Source organism: Prionailurus viverrinus, chromosome A2, assembly GCF_022837055.1.
Source record: "Prionailurus viverrinus isolate Anna chromosome A2, UM_Priviv_1.0, whole genome shotgun sequence".
NCBI lineage: Eukaryota > Metazoa > Chordata > Mammalia > Carnivora > Felidae > Prionailurus > Prionailurus viverrinus.
The window spans coordinates 145066674-145088044 of NC_062562.1; the positions used below are offsets into that span (position 1 = coordinate 145066674).

At 41.9% G+C, this 21371-nt stretch overlaps 1 protein-coding gene and 1 long non-coding RNA gene across 2 annotated transcripts in view; both read left to right on the forward strand.

Moving 5' to 3' along the window:
- The window catches only part of SND1 (staphylococcal nuclease and tudor domain containing 1), a 423778-nt gene that overhangs the window by 244927 nt on the left and 157480 nt on the right, over positions 1 to 21371 (forward strand). The window contains exon 14 of the mRNA XM_047848727.1: positions 5402 to 5474. Within this exon, the coding sequence (XP_047704683.1) occupies positions 5402 to 5474 (73 nt within the window). The remainder of the gene's footprint in view (positions 1 to 5401; positions 5475 to 21371) is intronic.
- On the forward strand, positions 9680 to 11171 carry LOC125160109 (uncharacterized). Its single transcript, XR_007150136.1, has 3 exons — positions 9680 to 9767; positions 10337 to 10397; positions 11076 to 11171. It is a non-coding gene; the product is annotated as an uncharacterized LOC125160109 (long non-coding RNA).

The window sequence follows — 21371 nt, forward strand, 5'->3', positions numbered from 1 at the left end:
GGAAGGAAGTATTGGGTGTAGGTGATGAAGCCAAAGCCATTAAGAAACATTTTGGGGGGCGCCTGGGTGGCGCAGTCAGTTAAGCGTCCGACTTCAGCCAGGTCACAATCTCGCGGTCCGTGAGTTCGAGCCCCGTGTCAGGCTCTGGGCTGATGGCTCAGAGCCTGGAGCCTGTTTCCGATTCTGTGTCTCCCTCTCTCTCTGCCCCACCCCCGTTCATGCTCTGTCTCTCTCTGTCCCAAAAATAAATAAACGTTGAAAAAAAAAAAAAAAGAAACATTTTGGTTCCTAGTTACCAAGAAAGTGTTGTTAAAGGGAAATTGTGGATTCAGGAACTCCTGATCTCTCTCACTTCTACACCCTCCCCTGCCTCATCATCCTCCTGCTACCTCTCTGTTATATGCCATTTCTATAATCCACCACTTTGTTTTCTTTAGATCTCTTTTATGTATGAAAGCAGTTGTTATGAAACTGTGTGGGAAGTTCCTGTTCCCCAGAAAAATTCACGTGTGTAATTGTACCATTTCAGGGTAGTTTATAGATAGTCCCATCCTAAGTATGAGGCTCATTTAAGTCCCCCACTTAAGAATTCCTTTTTTTTTTTAAGTTTATTTATTTTGAGAGAGCGAGCTAGTGAGCGAGTGGGGGAGGGGCAGAGAGGGCGAGAGAGAGAGAATCCCAAGCAGGCTCCACACTGTCAGCGCAGAGCCCATTGTGGGGCTCGAACCCATGAAACTGTGAGATCATGACCTGAGCCAAAACCAAGAGTTGGATGCTTAACCAACTGAGCCACCCAGGCACCCCCCCACCCCAACTTAAGAATTTCTGATGAGACAACTGTTTTATGATTGGGTCAGGTTGAGTCTAACTGTAAAGCCTTGACTTTCTTTGTAATCACTCAAAAATATACATTCAAAATAACAGTCTACCACCATTGATTTGGAATTAAGACTGTGGTCCGTTTATGGCACAGGATGAACTGTTACATGTCATAACTGCCTTAGAGAGGTTTGGGCCCTAGGTTTTTCTGCCTGAGCATGGAATCCCAAAACCTTAGAGCAAACTCTGTTCCTTTGCATCAAGAGTGATGATATTCTCTGGGGTGCCTGGATGGCTCAGTCAGTTAAGCGTCCGACTTTGGCTTGGAGCATGATCTCACAGTTCGTGAGCTCGAGCCCCACGTCGGGTTCTGTGCTGACAGCTCAGAGCCTGGAGCCTGCTTCAGATTCTGTGTCTCCTTCTCTCTCTGCCCCTCCCCTGCTCATACTCTGCCTCTCTCTCTCAAAAATAAACAAACATTTAAAAAAAAAAAAAAAAGAGTGCTAAGATCCTAATCCTGTGGTGTTGAGGCAGTGGAGGTAATCTCAGTGTTCTCACCTGTCTTTGCAAAGTTCATGTTTTTACTTCTAGCAGGGAGATAGTAGCATCTCATACATGAGATTTTCAAACTTTGCTGTTTAAAGAAAGGAAAGTGTTGGGGCTCCTGGGTGGCTCAGTCGGTTAAGCATCTGATTCTTGGTTTCAGCTCAGGTTATGATCTCACGGTTTCAAGAGTTCAAATCCTAGGTCAGGCTCTGCACTGACAGCGTGGAGTTTGCTTGGGATTCTCTCTCCTTCTCTCTTTGCCCCTCTCCCAACTCATGCTGTCTCTGTCTGTCTCAAATATATAAACAAACTAAAAAAATAAAAAGGAAGAAAGAAAAAAAAGAAAAGAAAAATGTTTTCCAGTGATTGGAATGGGATTCCTCTCCAATACTGTGGCTTCTAGAAGCACCCTAGAAAGCTGAGTTTTCATCCCTCTTCTGCCCTGTTACCCCTTTGTATGCATGTGGACATATACTCCCTTTTCATGTCTGGTGATGATTTCTGTCCATTATCAACACTGCTTGGCTTTGCCATATTTGTACTGCTGCTTCCTGGAGACGAAAGCTTCTGCGAGGAGCAGACTGTGTTCGGCCCCACTGCTTCCTTTCTCCTGGCTGGCCGGAGCACCAGCCTGCTTTTGTGAGAAAGCAGCTATTAAGCAGACACAGCAGGAGAAAGTTTAGAAGTCAGGAGTTTCATTCCTTGCCTAATGAAAAGGGATGTTGAGCTGTGGTTGCAGCCTGCAGGGAGAGGGAGAGGGAGAGGGAGTGGGAGTGTGGGGCGGGGAGTCAGGTGTTTGCTCTGTGGAGTAGGTTTCAGTGGAAGCAAACCTGCTATTTCACTACTGTCCCAGGTCTCAAAGACCAAGCTTCCCAAACCTATCCCAGGGAAACCTGGTCACATAAGATGCAGGGAGGCCCCACTGAGAGGTGGTGACAGAGCAGTGGAAGCTGAATCTCCCCTTCATTTACCATTTATGCAGTGGTTAACAGGCAGTCATGTCACTGTCCTTAGAATCCTGTAACAAGATGTATGTTCTATGTCCTTCGGCAAAGAACTGTGGCAAGCCCGCTCCTCTTGGTGTTTGCTCCTTTCCTCTTTGAGGCGCATACATGAATTTCTACACTGGGCACTTTCCCCGGATGCTCTCCTGAGAAGCTCTTGCTGTGGCATCAGGCTTGTCTGCAGGGATGCCTCCCAGGTCATTTCTGGAGCAGTTTGAGAACAGGAGCCAAAGCAGCCTCAGCACAGGGAAGGAGACCCAAGCTGAATTAGACCGTGTAGCTAATTTCTCAGAGAACCCTCGTACTTTGCAGCCTGGGTCCGGTGCACCACATCCGCTTTACAGTGCTTCCTAGGTGGGCATTATTTGACTCAGTGTTTACAAATTCTTAACTTTCATTTTGCCACTGTTTTCTTAAGAGCTAACAGAACTGTTGCTCAGTTTATATATGATGATGTTAAAATACTGCTTTCTTGCTGCCTCTTGAATGTGCCTGAAACTGATCTAATTTAGCACTCATAAATCTGGTAAGATTAAGCCTTTGAAGATTTTTCCAAAATCAATGTCTAAATGCAAATAAATATCTGATAGGTAGAACATAAAGTTTTTCTTTCTTTCAAAAATTTTTATTAATACTTAATTCTAAAGAATTTTGGTTTTGTTTTTTTTTTTTTTAATGTTTAATTTTTGAGAGAGAGAGAGAGACAAAGCATGAGCTTTGGAGCAGAGAGAGAAAATGGAGACACAGAATCCGAAGCAGGCTCCAGGCTCTGAGTTGCCAGCACAGAGCCCGATGCGGAGCTTGAACTCATGGATTGTGAGTTGATGACCTGAGCCAAAGTCTGACACTTAACTGAGCCACCCAGGCACCCCAAGAATTTTGGTTTTTAAATGTCATATGTACACTATTATTCATGTGTTCTGGCTTTAGGGTACTATTTTTTCTCCCTCCAGCATGCTGAATCTTGGTTAAGTCCTGGATTTCTGCTTTGGGCACAAAACTACTTTGGGGTCACTAAAGGAAAACAGAGTTTTTGGTTTATCACCTCACTGCTTTTGCCTCGAGAACCTTTGTTTTCTAACTTACTGCCCAGGCCATGTTCTTTTTTCCTTGTAGTTTATGAAATGCTCTCCAGCCCCCTTGAAAGGCCACAAGTTCAGCCGTGCTGTCACATGAACCCGTCTGTTTATAGGGCAGGTCCATTTATTTTGGTTGTCCTTGTTGTTAGAAGAGGATAAGGCTGTAGGCATTTTGTGGCCCCAGAGGACTTGCAGAAGGCTTAGCAGGCCTCGCCTTAAAGGAAGGTGAGTTATAATCAGGGCTTGCCTGAGCTTGCCTCGCCTCACTGAGGCTTCTTGTTCTTCAGGCTGCTCCTTTGAGTGTATGGTAGCGAAATGAGGAGAGCCTGTTGGGGGTAGAGGCTGTATGCTGGGCTTTGTGGGGTAGAAGAGTCACATTTGTTGCTGGCTTGAAGCCACTGATTTTCCATACAACCATCCTCCTGTCCTCAGCCATTAGATTGCAAATCCCAAGGTTCTAGAAGCATAGCTTGAAAACCAGCCCCGTTGTGGTCACTTAACACATTCCCTGAACTATAAATTACTGGACTAATTTGCAAATGGAAAATTCTGACCCATTTGCAATTTCTAAGGCTGAAGCCCTGGATTCAAGTTCAAGAAGAGCCTTGGGAATTCAGGGGAACAATGAAGCGCTTTCATTCAGTTAGCAGCGCAGGTCAGAGTGACTGTTCAGCTTTGCTTTTCCTGTTCAACATCTGTACTTTCATTTCTTACCCTCTTCATGGAATAGAAAGTATAGACGGTAAGGAAACCATTGTTCTTTCGGAATAGAAGGCATTTCAGATTAGTTGAATGGGAGATCCCCAGGGTTGGAGGAAGGGGCAAGTGGTAGATGGTAACAGCTCAAGTATATAAGAACTAAGACAGTGCCACTTTGCACAGAGAAACAGCCACCCCATTTGATTAGTGTGATTTAAAAGTTAGGACCTAAAAGTAACCCCTGCTGAGTACTGGCCTTTGCGTCTTGTCATTAATAAGTGACAACCTGAGTGGGGGAAGGTCCACTGTGGTTGCTGGTGTGTAGTGTGAAGGTCCAATATACTTGTCCTGGTCTGGGCAGTTTTCTCTGCACTTTGGAATTCAAAAACTCTAAAAAGGCTAGTCTGCAGAGTGGGTACACCCCCGAATCCCTAGTTTTTATTCTCTAAACTCAAAAATGTTACTTGCTTTGGCCTGGAGTCTGGCAGTAGAGAGATAGGTCTTATCTAATAGTGTAGCGAGGTCTTGTTCCCTGGTCCTTCACTGTTACATGAGTGATCACACCCAGTGATGCTTAGGCTTCTGTCTCTGAAGCTACCACTCAAGGGATTAGGAGGTAAAAGATGAGAGATTGCAGCAAACCAACCAGTGGTCAGATGTGTGACAGAGTCCCCTGCTAAATCCGGTTATTATAACCTGTAACTGATTTAAAATGAGGCTTCATGTCAATTATGTAGCCTTTGCTAATTTTCCCCCACTGTTAGAAATGACTTCTGTACAGTGTTTCTTCATTCAAGGCAACTTATCTTTTTACCTGGGAGGAACTTATTTCCATTAGAATTGGAACACTAGCTGCATATTTTGCATTTAAAATGTTTCATGTGATTAAACGCAGAGAGAAACATTATTACTTCTGTTTCTTAGGAGTGTGCTCTTCCAACTGATTCTTCTTTTGTGCCTGGAACAATGCCTTTAATTTGGAAACAAGTTCAGGAGCTCTTTCTGATTCCCAGTCACACCGTTAGCTGAAACTAGCCGCCAACTACTTGTAACTGGGCTTAGCAGAGCAGGCTTGTCTTCTCCCCTCCACCAAACGCTCCTGCGGAGACTGGCTCCTCAGCAGTGTGCAGTGTGACTTGTGTGGTGATAGACCCTCCATGTGAATGACCTCTCTTCTCACCCGTTTTTCCCGCCCTCCTACCCCTTCCTGATGTGATTTGTATATTAATCGGGTTGTCTCTTCTTCCTTTACAGAGCTATTAAGAATGGCAAAGGACTGCATAGCAAGAAGGAAGTGCCTATCCACCGTGTCGCAGACATATCTGGGGTGAGTTGTGTCCCTGAATAGAGCTGTGTGGCTCAGAGGTGCCAAGAGCTTGGCTGCTTACTCACCAAAGGACTTCAGCTTATGTGTTTTCTGTAGCTCATTTGTTTTTAGACACAGAATGTGAATTTTTCCAGGGCTGCTGCTTATCATCTATGGAGATCCTGTTTTATATTCTGAAAAGGCAGAATTCAAACTAGGGCATAAAACCTCCATCTATCTCTTCACCTGAATTGGTACTGTGTTGCTTTTCCATTTTGTTTTAATGATTAGGAGATATTAGAAGATATTTCTTCCCAATTGTAGTAAAAAAAAAAAAATTGCCTCCTTTTTAAATCCCTGTTTAATTCCCCAGATGACTGGAAAGTCTTACTGGGAAAAGGTCAAGTGTAGATTTTAGGACAACCTTAAAAATTAGTTGTCATCTCCTTATGGCTTCTTTTCCCTCCGGTTGCTTCGAAATGGGAGGAAGGTGTGTGCTTCCTGTGAGCTAATACACACAGATGGCACAGAAGGATGGAAGGCACGAATACTTTTGAGCTCCCAAAGGGCTGTGTCCAAATGACTACTCAGTGAATAGGACTTTACCCTTGCACGTTTAGGATCTCTTGACTGAAGAAGATACCTTTGTTAGTTGAGAGTGTTTATTCATTTATTCAACAAGTGTTTGAATACCTGCTGTGTCTGAACTGCTCTGAGCACTTAAGGATGTAACAATGAACAAAACTGATAAAAGTCCTTACCTGCAAGTGGGGAAGGGAAACAGCAGTGTCAGGTAGCAGCAATGAAGAGAAACGGAACTGGGTAAGGGAAGAGTGAATGGCTCAGGTGTGGATTTCATCAGGTGCCCAGGGAAAGTTCGTTGGCTCATCACTTCACCTTCTGCTCTTGGGACACACACCATCCATTTCAACTCCACAGTAACTTAACAGTTAAGGAGGGGATCCAGGTCATGTGTAGGGGGCATCACATCGCCCAGGGGAGATGACAGAGGAGCAGCTAGTAAATCTTAGCTTGCATTCTCAGGGAGCTTGCCTTGGGCACCCAGAAGAAAATACTCCTATAAACAAGCTTCTAGATCACAGCCTAGCCCACAGCAGTGATGGATTAGAGTGTATTATCTTCTTGTTATGTTGTGTTCCCAAGCCTGGCTGAGACTTTGCTTGTTGTTCCTTGTGATCGTGTATTATAAATGTGTCTGGCCAGCAGTCCCTTGCCTAGGTATAGCAGTACCACGTTCATTTTAAGCATTGGTATTCCGTTGAGCTTTTCTTACTCTGTAACCAGTCAGTGCAGACTACAGAGTAAATAGTGTTCCCTGTGTTGAGTAGACTTTTGTTAAAAAGTTGTGCCTCTGCTTAATGAGTGAGGTATGTTGATATACGTTCTTCGTAGCTAAGATTCCTCTGAAGCCCAGAAACCTGGTGGCTAAGGTGTATCTGCTAAGGCTCCTTGTTAACAGGTGTGATTCCTGGCGTGCTGGTATTAGGCCTGTTTCCCCTGTGGCTTACCTTGCTGAGTTATTGTTGGCATATGTAATAATTGCTGCATGTGTCTCTTGTGGCATTCTCAACAATATTTTCCTTAATATTCTTTTGTTGAAGATGTTGGAGTAATCAAAGGGCAATTTTTTGGCTGTTCAACTGCAGGGAGAAAGAAGTTATAAATAATTGTTTTGGAAAACACAATGGTGACTCCTTTATACCCGGGCCAGATGTGCCCATCCAAAAACTTATGTCAGCTCTACACTTCGAGGCTTTCTGGAAGATGAATTAAACCTTGGGGATATTGTTCCCTTTTGGCCTGTGGAGTTCATGTTCTTGCTCAGATTTCCCACTGGCAGTGAGGTAAAGTCCTCGGCAGGTATTTGAGATGGAGGCACATTTGCTTCCGGGCTGTGCTTTTGGCACCTGCCAGCGTAGTGTCCTAATGATCTTTATTGCCATCTTTAAATCTCATGTTTATACCTTGTTGTGTTTTGGTGTTTTCTTGTGTTTTCCTTTTTGCAGCAACGGTCTTAATGAAACTTGTCTTCATTTTTTTTCTTCCTATTTTTTCGCTCCCCCCTTCCCAACTAGAGCTCATTTTTATACATATCTTTATTTTCTTTTCTGTATTGATATTGGAGAATTTGTTTGTTCTTACGTTATTTAAAAATACATGTGAGTTATATCTCCCTCAGTTACCGCATAAATAAAAAAAAAGAGAGAAAGCTTGAACAAGTGGGAGAAAGTGAAAAGGCTGTTCCATTTAAATAGATGTCAGAATGACCTTGCCTGCCTCCATCACACATGATTCAGCTCTGAATACAGGCTTTTTTTTTTTTTTTAAGTGCCCTCTGTAATAGAGGAGTTTTTCTCTCTGTTTCTAACCTCCCCTTCTTTCCTTCACCGTGTTGTGTTAAGTCTGTGTGTGTGTTGGGTTCCCTTGTGCCCTTTAAGTGAGATGAATGGCTTTTCAGCTTCCTGAAGCATGTTGGCCACGTTACTGTCCAACTGACAGGTGAGTGCATAGGGTCAGACAGGCAGATAGCTTACAGGTGGATCAAGACAAAACACCCCCAATAAGGGCAATGAAATACACGCGTGTATAATGGTTTTGTAAGAGTTTCTGAATCTTTTTTTTTTTCTTTTTTCTTTTTAACTGGGTCTCTTTACCTTTCATTGCTCCCCCTCTTAGTTGCAGGTCATGATGAATGGAAGTGTTTGTTGAGGTGATCAGACATGCAATATACTGCCAAAATAGCTTAGTATGATCCGATATGTATGCATAATGCCTCTTCTCATCCCAGTACACATCCTTGGAATGAAAACAAAAGACATATATAAGCTCATCACATTTTGTCTCCTAAACACACCCAAGAAATGTGCTATACAGAAGATGTCACGTCATGATTAAATTTGTTCTAGGCTTCATGGTCTCCAGCTTTTAGCATTGAGTTTCTCCCATTGTCCATACCTCTTCTCTTACATTTTCAGAGATGGTTTCGTCGTGTAAAAGTCCAGAGAGTATCTTAACAGGCCTTGTATGAAGACTCAGCACGTGTAAGGCCGCTTGGCTGACTTCCTGTGGTGGGAAGGGAATAATCCCAGCACAGGAGTGGGAAGAAGAGTGTCTGCTTTGGGCAGAGAGACACTGGCCTCTGGGCAATGAAGCCAGGAGGACTTTTCGTATCTGCTCCTTCCTGGGGCTGGACTGGATGCCTGCCTAGTGGCTACGTGACACGTTTTTCAACTTTGTGTTGTGCTCCACCATTAGAGCCTCTTGTACCACTTCCCATATTGTGACCTTGTTATGGTTTTTTGATTTTTGTAAAATGTTGTTAGCTCCCAGCTTTTGGGTGGTTCTTTTCTCTGTTATTTTCTTGTTAATACAGGGGATTCTTGCCATTAATGTCAGCGGAGTGCTGTATTTTCCACAAGGTACACGCATCTGTGGATACCACCAACTGAGTGAACCCCACCTTTTGGACAGGGGTTCGTTAAACTTGGCTTTTCTGCATCATTTGCATCTGGTTTCAGGGTAACCACTAAGGTAAAAAATATGGCCAGTCTGGTAATTTGGATCCTGAAGAAATTACTAGTTTCCTTTATTTCTCATTTTTCAAGATGAAGGAAGTGTGGTATTTTAAGTTATTGTTGTCCTTTCTGTAATCCTCTGGTTTCCCTCGAGGCCAGGATGTTCCTATGAATTTGAAACCAACTAAGAATTTGACAGACTTGGCACTAGATCTGATTTGATTTGGAGGATGGTTACGTGGTGGTTATTTCACTTCGTAGGTTCGCGTTTTTATTCTTCGAGGGGTTTGTTTTTCCTTGATCCCATCTCCCCTCCCTCCCTCACCGGCAGACAAAAGTTGGGATGTGCGTGTCAGTGGAATATAAGGCTGTTTCTTATCTTAGGTTTGTTACTGTTTTTGCTGTAGCCTGCTCTGTAATAAATACGATCTCCTGCAGATACAGAATGTAAAACAGGCAATAAAATGGGGCTGGTGCGTGGCTTACTGTTGTTCTGGTAAATCAGACAAATCAATTACAGTTCTGAGGAGCTCCCCACTCCTCAGGTTGCAGCCAGCACGCTACTTCTTCCTGCGCACCCCCCCCCCCCCCATCTCCTTTTCCGTTTGTGCGGGACCAGTACTCAGTGAGTCACACTGTCTGTTTCCTCTTCCTCCATTTCCTGCCGTGTCTGTTCTTTTCCTCTCTGGTGTGTGAGGAGTCTGGAACTCTGTTGACAGCAGTGCAAGATGACAGAGCCTGGGCCAGCCTCCTGTCCTCTCCAGTTGTACTTCTGCAGGTCCCTGGGATAGAGTTTTCCTTCTCTGAATGTCTCTGCCTCTTCATGATACAGGGTCATGGCAAGTCCTCTGTTCATATGGCTGTTGTTTGCTCTCCTTCCTTGCCTTCAGTAAACCCCTGTGTCTTTTTTTTCTGTTAGCTGCTGCTGTGTTCACTTGGACTTTGGTTCCTTGCTCATGTTACACACGCACTTTCTTATAACCTCCTCTCTCCATGATGATTTCGCTGGACGTGCATAGTATTAATGATAAGAATTTCCTTAAAGCAGGGGCCTGGAATGATCCAAAGACTAGCTCTGGGGGTAGGAGGTAGAGTGTGAAATTTTGGGGTCCCTCTTGCTGTAGTATATCGTGAAATGAACACTTGGGGAATTGACCAGTGAGATTCTAACTTGCAAATATAAAGGATCAAAGTGTTCCTTTAAAATAAATAAATCGGATTTTTTTCCAGCATCTCCTCCTGACCTTTCCCATCAGCTCCTAGTTTTTCAGTGCCTTTTTGTACTTGAATAGCACTGTCCTCTTTCCCTTGGGGTATTTAAGCTATCCTCCTTTTGTAAACCACTAGGGTCTCTTTAAAGAAGTAATCTTTCCCTAACTACCCATGGAGTTGGGCATCAGTGGAAGAGGTAAGTAATAATATTCTTTTTGGCTAAAGAGAAGTTAAAACTGGTTTGTCCACTAAGAAGGTGAAAGCCGCTCCCATCACCCAGAGACTTTGTTAGTTAGGTCTGTGTTAAATTAGTTTCCCTTTCATGTCTTACTGGCCCACATTGTTTAGATGGTATTCTTGTATTATTCCAGTCTTTTACAGCTACCTTTCTGTTCTGTCTCATCACTGTACCTTAATGGCACCATTGCTCATTTCTTGTTTGTTTTTTGTTTTAATAGCCCTTCCCGCTTTTACTCTCCCTTAGCCTCAAATTTCGTTCTGATGTCCCTTTTATACCAACCACACAAGGCCAAGGCCTATGGTTCTGCCCCGTGGGCTTCTGTGACCTGGAGGGTTGCTTAGCACTAGAGCTCTATTCACACCGCAGCCATGGCCCCACAGCTGGGCTCTGCATTTGCCACCCTGGGGAAATCCCATAGATGCCCTCCCTGTCTGCTGAACTTGTTCTCTAGAGCAAGCATGATACGCTCCGTAAATATGATGGCCCCTTGTGGAGAAGCCATGATTAGTCCTGGCGGTGGGTTCCCACAATTGTTTTCTCGCATCTCTCCTGTATATTTGGAAGCTCGAGTTGTTGCCAGGTTAGGGGAAGGCACCACTCCTCTGTCCCCTTCTTCCCCTATTCCCATTCAAGGTTCTTGAACTTCAAGTGGACTGCAGTATGCTGCTCACTGACTTGGATTCTCGCAGCACAGAAACCTGTACCGCAGCCTCCACAGCACAAGGTACCTGTGATGCCAGAGTGGCAGCTACTCTAGAAGTGTCTCAGCTACTAAGGAAGCGAAGGGTCTTTTCTTTTCTCTTCACCTTTTTCCTCTCCTCCCCTCCAGAGATGGATGTTGTTAAGGTGACCTTGATTGTGGCAGGGTAGTTGGCTTCAGCTAGCTGCTCTCCCTAACAGTTGAGGGCATCGCTTCATTGTCTTTTGTCCATTGTCCCTTTCAGCCATAGTCCTGTGTGGCCACTTCAGGTTTTTTGAAGCTGTCTATTCAAACTCCCCAGAACTGCAGGGGTGTCCCCTTCTCCTTCTAATGAAATTCGAAAGCAGTGGGCATCGGAGAGAAGCCTTTCTCAAATTGAACAAGTTTCTCAATAAAAACCTGGAAAGAAATGCTGGAATTGTTTCAAGACTGTATTTCAGCATTTAGCAGTTTGTGATGTTATGTTTAAGGCACCTCCTTTGACCAATTTAATCCACCTCTCACTGAGTTCTGTTCCTTTTATGTGTGCATCCATGGTTTTGTTAGTGGCGATAAGTTTTTTCGTTTTTTGTTTGTTTGTTTTGCACCATAGGGCACTAAATTTAGGACGTAGTATCTCACCTCCTTTAGTTGAGAGTGTCAGGAGAGATTGTTAAAGACTTTGGGACAGGCACAACGATTACTCAGTATTCTTTCACTGGAATGCTGAGTTCTGCCTGGTAATTCCTTTGGGGTTATCTGATTCTGTCAGGTCTGCTCCTTTGTAGCTGGGCTGTTTTGTACCTCTGCGGAGAGAGAATGTAACTTGTGAAGGCCTGATGTAATGCAAATGATTTCATTCTTGTACAGATGTGGTCCTGTACATATGACACAATTTATTTCTACCCTGTAAGAGAAATGGTTTCAAATGTTACATTTTCACCCTGCGGTCTTTCACTCTACAGTTTTGAGTCTTTAGAAAATTAATCTCGACATCCTAGTTGCGTATGTTTATCCAGTCCTCAGATTCTCTTTTGAGTAAGTTGTAATGTCTTATTGGTTCCCTCATTAATTAGTGGGTAAAAATAAAATACTTGATGTTTTCATTGTATATTTGTATTAAAGTCATGATTTTCCCTTTTTGAAAATTATTCTTTCAAGAGGGGAAGCAGTTGTAGAAACGAGGGAAATAAAAAAAAAAAACAATTTATAAATTGGGCATTAAGAGATCAATTATGTGCTTTGAAAAGTCTTTGTTTTATTACCTGCTGTATACCTAGAAATGTGAAGTGTCCTTTGGTTGTGAAAGTAATTTGTTTAAAAAAGTTCTAAAGTGAATGTCTCTTTCATCTACAGAATGCCTGGTTCCATGCCTGTACCTTACTTGGCCTACCATTTTGTTCACCAGTAGGCTTTTCTTATAGAAACTTCAGGCACCATAGCCAATTGAGGTGTAGAGATTGGACATTGAAGACAGGGCACAGTTTGACATTTGCTGAGTGTGTCCCAGCTGTGCAATTCAACACCTCTGAAGAAATGTTTGATCAAGTGACTTGCCCAGAGGTGGAACACTGTCAAAGACAGTCATTCTTTATTTGTTGCTTCTGAGAGTAAAGTTTCTTCTTTCCAAAATAATCACACTTGATATGTCACTGCACTGAATTCTGTTTTCAGGAAGTTTTCTGCCACAGATTTTTCTAGTTCCCGTCTGATTCCTTATTTAACTTATGACTTAACACATAGGAATGCATGCAACTGAGCCTCTTAGAAACAGGGTCCTAGCCTTCAATCAAGTGTCCTGAGCTATAATAATGACTTTTTACTTTCTTCCTTTGTTCAACAGAAGGAGAAAGGGAATTGAGGAAGTTCAGGAGCACTTTTTTCCAAACAAAATGACTTCTCTTTCCAAAGGGAGTGGCCTGGAGCCTAGATTTGGCTCTCACTGGTTCATGCTCTCGAGTTTTCCCATTCTCTGGGTGCATGTGGATCTTGTTCTTTGATTCTATTTTATGGATCCAAAGTGGTTAAATGAGCCCATTACAGGCTCGGCTAAATGAATGTTCGCGTATTTTGAAGGCAGTTGATAAAATTTTTGCTTCCCAGGTTCAGGTGTATGGTTGGGTTGTCTCCTCTGTCCCCATGGCTGCTGAGTGATGTGATAGATCCTGAAATGTTTCTGCCCAGCCCTGGCTTCACTCTCCACTTCACCATCATAACACTACTTAGCCCTAGATTGAACTCATTTTGCCCTGTGGCTGTTGCTTATATAAACATCTCAAAGTAAGTCATTTTTACTAACATAGACATTGTGCTTACTCGTATTTTAAGGCTTTATTTAGCACGCTTCTAACATATTCCCTAGAGAATATGTTGTACAGAATTTTGGACACTCTTTGCAGTGTTGACGTCCGGATAAATATCCTTGAATCAGGGCTCAGGGTCAGCTTGAAATTACCTAGTAATTTTGTGCCTCAGTTCTTTAGGAAATGGTGTTTTCAGGAAGAAATGATAAAAATCCCTAATACGGTATCAGCTCTGGGAGGTGTCTGAGAATATAAGCTATTACCAAGGTTCTGAATTTGTCGTTCTGTTGATAATACATTACCGCAGCATGTCCAGATACTTTACCCACTGTAGAGACCGTTTATTTTCTTTTACGTCATATGCAGTCTATCCCTGTTTCAGTTTCTCCATTCCGACTGACTTTGTTATTAAATGGCATTTCTTGAACAGCATTTCTTCTTCTGGGAGTGCTGTCTCTTCTCTTCTCCTGACCGTGCCTTTCTCCTCTCCCACGGTATCTCTTTTCTCCCAGGCAGTTTCCCCTTTTTATCCTCACTGCCTTCCGATCATGCCTTTCTTTAGCATTTCCATAATCACTCATTACCATGATATTGTGTTTGTTGGTGTATCGATTGTTAACTATTCTCAACCTGACGCGTGCAGTGGTTTTCCTCACTCGTTTCTAAACTCCTAAGAAGGGAGATCTTTTTTGCATCTCTTCACAGAGCCCAGTTTAGATTTGATTTGCCAAGCAGTGACCTAAGGCAGTATGATACTGTTTTGGGAAAAATATGTGACCCTGGCTACTGGGTATAAGGTTAACTGTGGTGGTTAGTACCTAGACAGGCTAGTAGCAAGAGTACAGATTTATTAGAATATAGTGACGCTATGGAGTCACAAGCAGTAGCATGGGTCCAATATCTGATCGCCCAAGCTCAAATCCTGGCTCCGTTCTTATTACTTTGCCACCTTGAGGAAGTTATTTAACCCCTCCATGCTGTGGTTTTTCCACTGTAAAGTAAATAATGCCCTTACCTCCGTAGGTCACCGTGTGATTGAATGTGTTAACCCGTGCAGAGTACTTACAGCAGTTGACGCAATGAGAGCTCAGCAGAGGGCAGTGGTTCACATGGTGGTGGTGATTATTATTAAATTCTTGAGCATGCTGTTGAGCCTATAGCAAGTCCTCTATAGAAGATAACTACCGTCATCATCATCAGTTGTATTCTAAACCCTTATCCAGTTCAAGTCCCAGATCATAGCCCTCCCTCTTCTGAGTTCTTTTACCGCCTCTTTATCTTTTGAGACATTTAACATATGCCATCTGGCCTGTTTTTTAAGTGCATTTGTCATGTTGAGTCAGTGAATGAGTGATCAAACAATAAGTATTATATTGAGTGCTTCTTATGTGTCAGACACAATGCTGGGTGTTGAAGACATAACATTGAACAAGACAGTTACAGTCCTTATAAGATGTACATGATTCTTTCTATAATTACAGTTGTGCTAGTAGTGAGTATGTGTGCTCAGGGCCATAGCTTATTCAGTGTGGTCAGAAAAAATCTTTTAAGTGATTTAAAAATGAGACCTTTTAAGTGATTTAAAAATAGGGTGTCTGGGTGGCTCAGTCAGTTGAGCATCTGACTCTTGGTTTGGCTCAGGTCATGATCTCATGGGATCGAGCCCCACATTGGACTCTGCACCCCGAGCGTGGAGCCTGCTTGGGATTCTCTCTCCATCTCTCTCTCTCTCTCTCTCTCTCTCTCTCTCTCTCTCCCCCTCCCCCCTCTCAAAATTAGTAAATAAACTCTAAAAATGAATGAGGCCTAAAGAAGGAGTTTTTCAAAGATCTTGTTCGGAGCTAAAGAATGAAGAAACTATGTACGGGAAGGTCCTGAGCTAGGAAGTTGCTTGGGTTCAAAAGGCAAGGCCATTATTGCTGAAATGTGAGGATTAAGGTGATAAATGATTGAAACATTTACAGTTTATGATCCTTGAGGAAAAATTTTGAAATTTTTCTGAAGAATCACGAGAAATCATTGACAATGGAGTGGAGTAATTAGGTCAGCATTTTATAATTATATATCTTCCCCTCCCCCACCCCACTGCCCTCACCTTAGCTGCTCTGTGGAGATAGACTTGAACCAAGAGCGGTGTTAGGATGCTGGTTACCGGGGGTAAACAACTGGGTGTCACAAGTCAGTGGTTGAGGAGAGATAAAATTTGAGATCCAGTTTGGCGGTAGAACTGGTAGAACTTGACCATTGCTTGCATCAGGGCAGTGAAACTGGGTGTCATGTGTGAGCACCCTAAATGCTCTGAGTACAAATAACTGGTGATTGGTGGTGCTGCTTTCCCATGTGGTAAACACTGATGGTGCAGATTTGGGGGGAAAATTAAGAATTTCTGGACATGTTAAAGTTGCGGTACCCATGAGCCATTCACATGGTCCAGATCCCCGAAAATTGGCCTGCGCTTCATGCATGAACTTAAAACTGTTGGGGATACACACACACACACACACACACACACACACACACACACAAATTCCCAGAGAATATTAAGAGAAGAGTCCCTAGGCCAAGCCCCTTGTTTCCAAAATTTAAAGATCATACATGGTGGGGGGAGGCAGGAGGCATTACCTGCCAGAGAAACTTGAAAAGGTGGTTCCTGAGCTGTCAGAGGAAACTCCTAGAAACTGAGAGGAGAGAGCCTTACAACACAAGACTTGATTGTGCTGCTTCGAGGTTGAGAAAGATGAAGGTTGAGAACTGTCCAGTGGATTTAATAACACCAGTTACTGGTGATTTTAGAGCAGTTTCCGTGAAATGAATGGGCATAGGGAATAAGAGCTGATATCCTCTTAACTGGACTATCCCCAGGAACAAGGTCTTACAGCTCTATGCTTTCACTTTTAGGAGTTTCCTAGGAATAGTAAATAGATAAATGTGTATAATGATGGTGTCTGTGTAGCTTTCAATCAGTGAGAAACGCAAAGCATTCATAATTACATATGCTCTCATAGAGAAAGACAGGACAGTGATGTGAGGTCCTCCAAATTTCTTCGGGTATCTTGATCAAAACTCTTTGAATTCTCTGCCATCACCCATGCGTTCTGGGGTACATCGTTTCCATTGGTAGGTTAGATCCTCAGAGTCTTACTTCTAGAATCCCGATACAACATCCACATGTGATTACGTCATACCAGGATTGCATAGTCACTAGGTTAGGCAGGGTTAAATCTGTAATTTTCTTTGGGAAGTATTAGAATTCTTCAGTACACTCAAAACACTACATTTCTTTTTTTTTTAATTTTTTTTTCCTTAATGTTTATTTATTTGTAAGAGAGACAGAGTATGAGTGGGGGAGAGGCAGAGAGAGAGGAAGACACAGAATCCGAAGTAGGCTCCAGAATCCGAGCTTTCAGCACACAGCCTGATGCAGGGCTTGAACTCACGAACCGCAAGATCATGGCCTGAGCCGAAGTTGGATGCTTAACCGATTAAGCAACCCAGGTGCCCCAAAACACTATGTTTCTAACTACCCTTTTCTAAAAGAGTAGTTTCATTATGACTTAAGCCTTTTATCACTTGAGAAAAATGTTGAATTTGGCTCAAAAACTGGAGAGACAGTTATCTGATCTGATTCAGCTCTGCCCAGATAAACTCACAATCAGCACTGAATGTTAATTTATTTTCTTTTGAAAACAAAAACTTACACATTTTTATACCACAAATTATGTGTCAAAATTTTTGGCTTTAAATGCAGCAAATATATTGGGGTGCCTGGGTGGCTCAGTTGGTTAAGTGTCTGACTTCGGCTCAGGTCATGATCTTGCAGTTTGTGAGTTCGAACCCTGCGTCGGGCTCTGTGCTGACCGCTCAGAGCCTGGAACCTGCTTCAGATTCTGTGTCTCCCTGTCTCTCTGCCGCTCCCCTGCTCACGCTCTGTCTCTCTCTGTCTCTCAATAATAAATAAACGTTAAAAAAAAAATTAAATGCAGCAAATATAAATAAGCCAAAAGAAGAAAATGACCTGTACCACTACTCTAAAAATTGAAAAATTTCAATAAAAATACATCTATTTACCAAAATGTGGGCTTATGTTAAAATTTCTTCGTTTTATTCGTAGTTTTTTTTTTTTAATTTTTTAAAATGTGTATTTACTTTTGAGAGAGAATGTGTGTGCAAGCAGGGGAAGGTCAGAGAGAGAGGGGGAGACACCGAATCCGAAGCAGACCCCAGGCTCTCAGTTGTCTGCACAGAGTCCTAAGCAGGGCTTGAACTCACCAACCATGAGATCATGACCTGAGCTGAAGTTCTATGCTTAACCAACTGAGCCACCCAGGGGCCCCTAAAATTTTTTTTTCTGCCCACTTTGCCCCTTTTTTAAATGATGTAAGCTATTTTTAGGAGAGAAACTTTAGTGCCTTGAACAGTGCCTGGCACATAGTAGGTGCTTAATTACTTTTTCCAGTAAATTATATTTTTCCAAATGAATGTCTTTTTGAACATATTTTTAATTAATTTATTTATTTATTTTGGGGAGAGTGCTAGCAGGGGAGGGTCAGAGAGAGGAGGGTGGAGGATCTGAAGCAGGCTCTACACTGACAGAAGTGAGCCCAGAGTGGGACTCGAGCTCATGAACTGCAGATCATGACCTGAGCCAAAGTAGGACATTTGACTGACTGAGCCACCCAGGTGCCCCTTGAACCATGCTTATAGTGTTTACCTGGTGTTATGTCTTCTTGATACACTATAATTTATTTAATCAGCTTAAGATTCTTGGATATTTAGTTTATTTGGATTGTTTTTTCCTTTCATAAACATTTGATTCCTTTAGCTAATTTATAGTCTGTAATTATTTTCTTAGAACAATCCCATCAATTAGAAACTTACGCAAAAGGAGAGCATATAGTTTTTTTTAAACATCAGCATCTGTAAATCTTTTTTGAGTAAAATGATAGGTTTTTGGTTTGATACATTCTTCTTCAAAACACTGATCACTTGTCTTAATTATTAATAAATGTTTACTAGGGCACCTGAATGCACAGTCAGTTGAGTGTCTAACTCTTGATTTTGGCTCAGGTGATGATGTCACGGTTTTTGAGATCAAGGCCCGCTTCAGGCTCTGCACAGAGCGCTGAGCCTCCTTGGGATTCTCTCTCTCCCTTTCTCTGCCTCTCTCACTCAGAATAAACAAACATTTCAAAAAATAATAAACTTTTACAAACAACTAATAAACAAATTAGTTGCCATTTCTCTCTGTGTCTCAAAAACTAGAACTTTCTCTTCCACATTTAAAAATTATCTATTTTTGGGGCGCCTGGGTGGCGCAGTCGGTTAAGCGTCCGACTTCAGCCAGGTCACGATCTCGCAGTCCGTGAGTTCGAGCCCCGCGTCAGGCTCTGGGCTGATGGCTCAGAGCCTGGAGCCTGTTTCAGATTCTGTGTCTCCCTCTCTCTCTGCCCCTCCCCCGTTCATGCTCTGTCTCTCTCTGTCCCCAAAAAATAAATAAACGTTAAAAATTATCTATTTTTGTTAACTCTTTTAAAATGTGGGTTTCAAGAAAACAAATTAGACCTAATAAAAAAACTTTAAGATTCACTGGATCTAAATTGGTATGTCTCCAGGCAGAAATGTTCAATTTTAGTCCTCTAATTTTTTATAATATTTCTTTTGATTTTAAATTTTATGTCACAGGTTGCTGATTTTTTTCTTTCCCCTATTTTTTTCTGAAGTTCTTATCTCAGGTGGGGTAGAGTTTAGCATGCCATTAATTTCCTTACCCCTGAGTTCTTGATTTGCCCATGAAATGAAACCTGTGCTTCATTAGACTGTCTTTTAAATTCTTTACTCTGCACATAGTATTTTAATTATCTCTCAAGCCATTTTCTGCTTCTGTAATAAATTCTTACCTCTTGCCTATAGAGACTTTGGAAGTGACAAAAATTGATCTGAAACTTTTAAAGAAAAATACATTTCAAACCTGTTAGTCATTTTCTTTCAATGTTTATTCTTTGTGACAGAGAGAGACCACGTGTGAGCGAGGGAGGGGCGGAGGGAGAAGGAGACACAGAATCTGAAGCAGGCTCCAGGCTGTCAGCAAAGAGCCCAATGCAGGGCTCCAACTCACAGACTATAAGATCATGAGCTGAGCCAAAGTCGGACACTTAACCGATTGAGCCACCCAGATGCCCCTGTTAGTTTTGTTTTTAGTCGTGGTCTTATAATTGACATCCAGAACAGTAGACTGGTTGGTGTGCTTTGTTCTAGATTCTCATTGTCACTAACCATGTGTAAGCTGTGTTTTTAGATCAGTTGCATGTCCTTTTTCCAAAAATGTTCAGGATGTCTACTGTGGTTTTCCTATAAAAAGACTCATCACTTCATTCTTAGAAAAGTAACAGCACAGTGTTTTTTTAACGTAAATGGTCTTTTTCTGTTATCATTGGTTGTGCTTATTTTTACCAGTTTAAAATAGAAATGGCACCTTTATATTTTTAAATCAATTTAATACTTTATTTATTACAAATTAGATGTCTACAATTTGGATAAATAACATGGTTTTTTGAGAAATATTTAACCTGAAAATAATTGGAAATAAGTCTTCCAGTGTGTTAAGCTCCTCTAGATACCTTATTACTATGCTGATGGATAATGAAAGGAATTTATCTGTTGACTCAGAGTACTTATGAAGAGAATAGTGTTTCAAAAGCAATACTATATTTACTTACCTGACCTCAGAGAGTGAAGACATTTTTATGAAATACAATTTTTATTATTATTTTTATTTTAATAGAAAGGAAGTAAACCAAGAAAGAGGAAGTTGTGGATCTAGAAAATACAACCCAGGATAGGATGTGAAGGGAATTTCCAGGGTCTTGGTGAAGAGAAGACCCAGGATATCCATTGTGCCGCAGGCCCCACAGGCCACCTTGCAGAAGTCAGCAGGAGGAAGGAGGGGAGCATTCTGGGGGGGGGGGGGGGGGGGGGCTGTAATGTAACAAAGTCTTAATGAACACTGAATATCGATTTAAGAAAAATCGTAATAATTTGTTGGGAAGTTAGAATATGGAGAAGTGGGAAAAGGGGTTGTTCGGGATGGGGGAAAGAAGGTGGGGTTTATTTTATAAACTTTTCTGGACCTCACAAATTCCAAATCATAAGTTTGAGATAGTTCTGTGGACCGGCAGACTTGAGGAAGGACGTTCCTTGGCATGCCGCCTCCATGGGCTCCACACCTCATCCAAGTTAGAGAAAGTGGATTGAAGGTCAGATAAAAGCAACCTTGGGTTGTTGATAGTTTATTCTATTTAGGTAAATAGTTACTTCTCCCACCATCTGCTCTTTCTATGCTAAACTTACAGTCCATAAAAGAAAAAAGTCATGTAGAATAAGCCAAGGGCGTTGTATTTTCTATTGATGATAAAAATGCAGATTTTTCCACTAAAAGGCAATGACTTCATTTCTAAAGGTTAAATTGAATGGTTATCACAGTATAATTTTAGCTGGTTAAATTTGGGAAATTGAAAGTCATTCAATAAAAGAATAATCTCTGAGCCAGTATAGAATTCTCATTTGATAGAGAATTGGATATTATTTTATTCACAGTAAGCCATATCACATGATTTTATTTCAAGGTAGGAAAAAAAATGTCAATGGAGATATGTACTTAGTAGTACTTTATTTGAACAAAACATTTCCTCTGTATAGCCAATTGAGGGTGACCTCAGGCTTTCCTTTAGCCATTACCCAAGAATTAATACTTTCTTATGCTGCTTTTGGGAGACCGATAAGACTTTTTTTTCCTTCCTGTAACCCCATGATTTATCTCATCTAAACTGTTTTCTGCTTGAATTTTTAAAAATACTTTAATTCATTGAATAGTTAGATAAAGTAGTTTATCTGAAGCATAACAAGTGTTTCATTTTGAACTGGTTACCCTGAGCTACTTACAAATTCGTT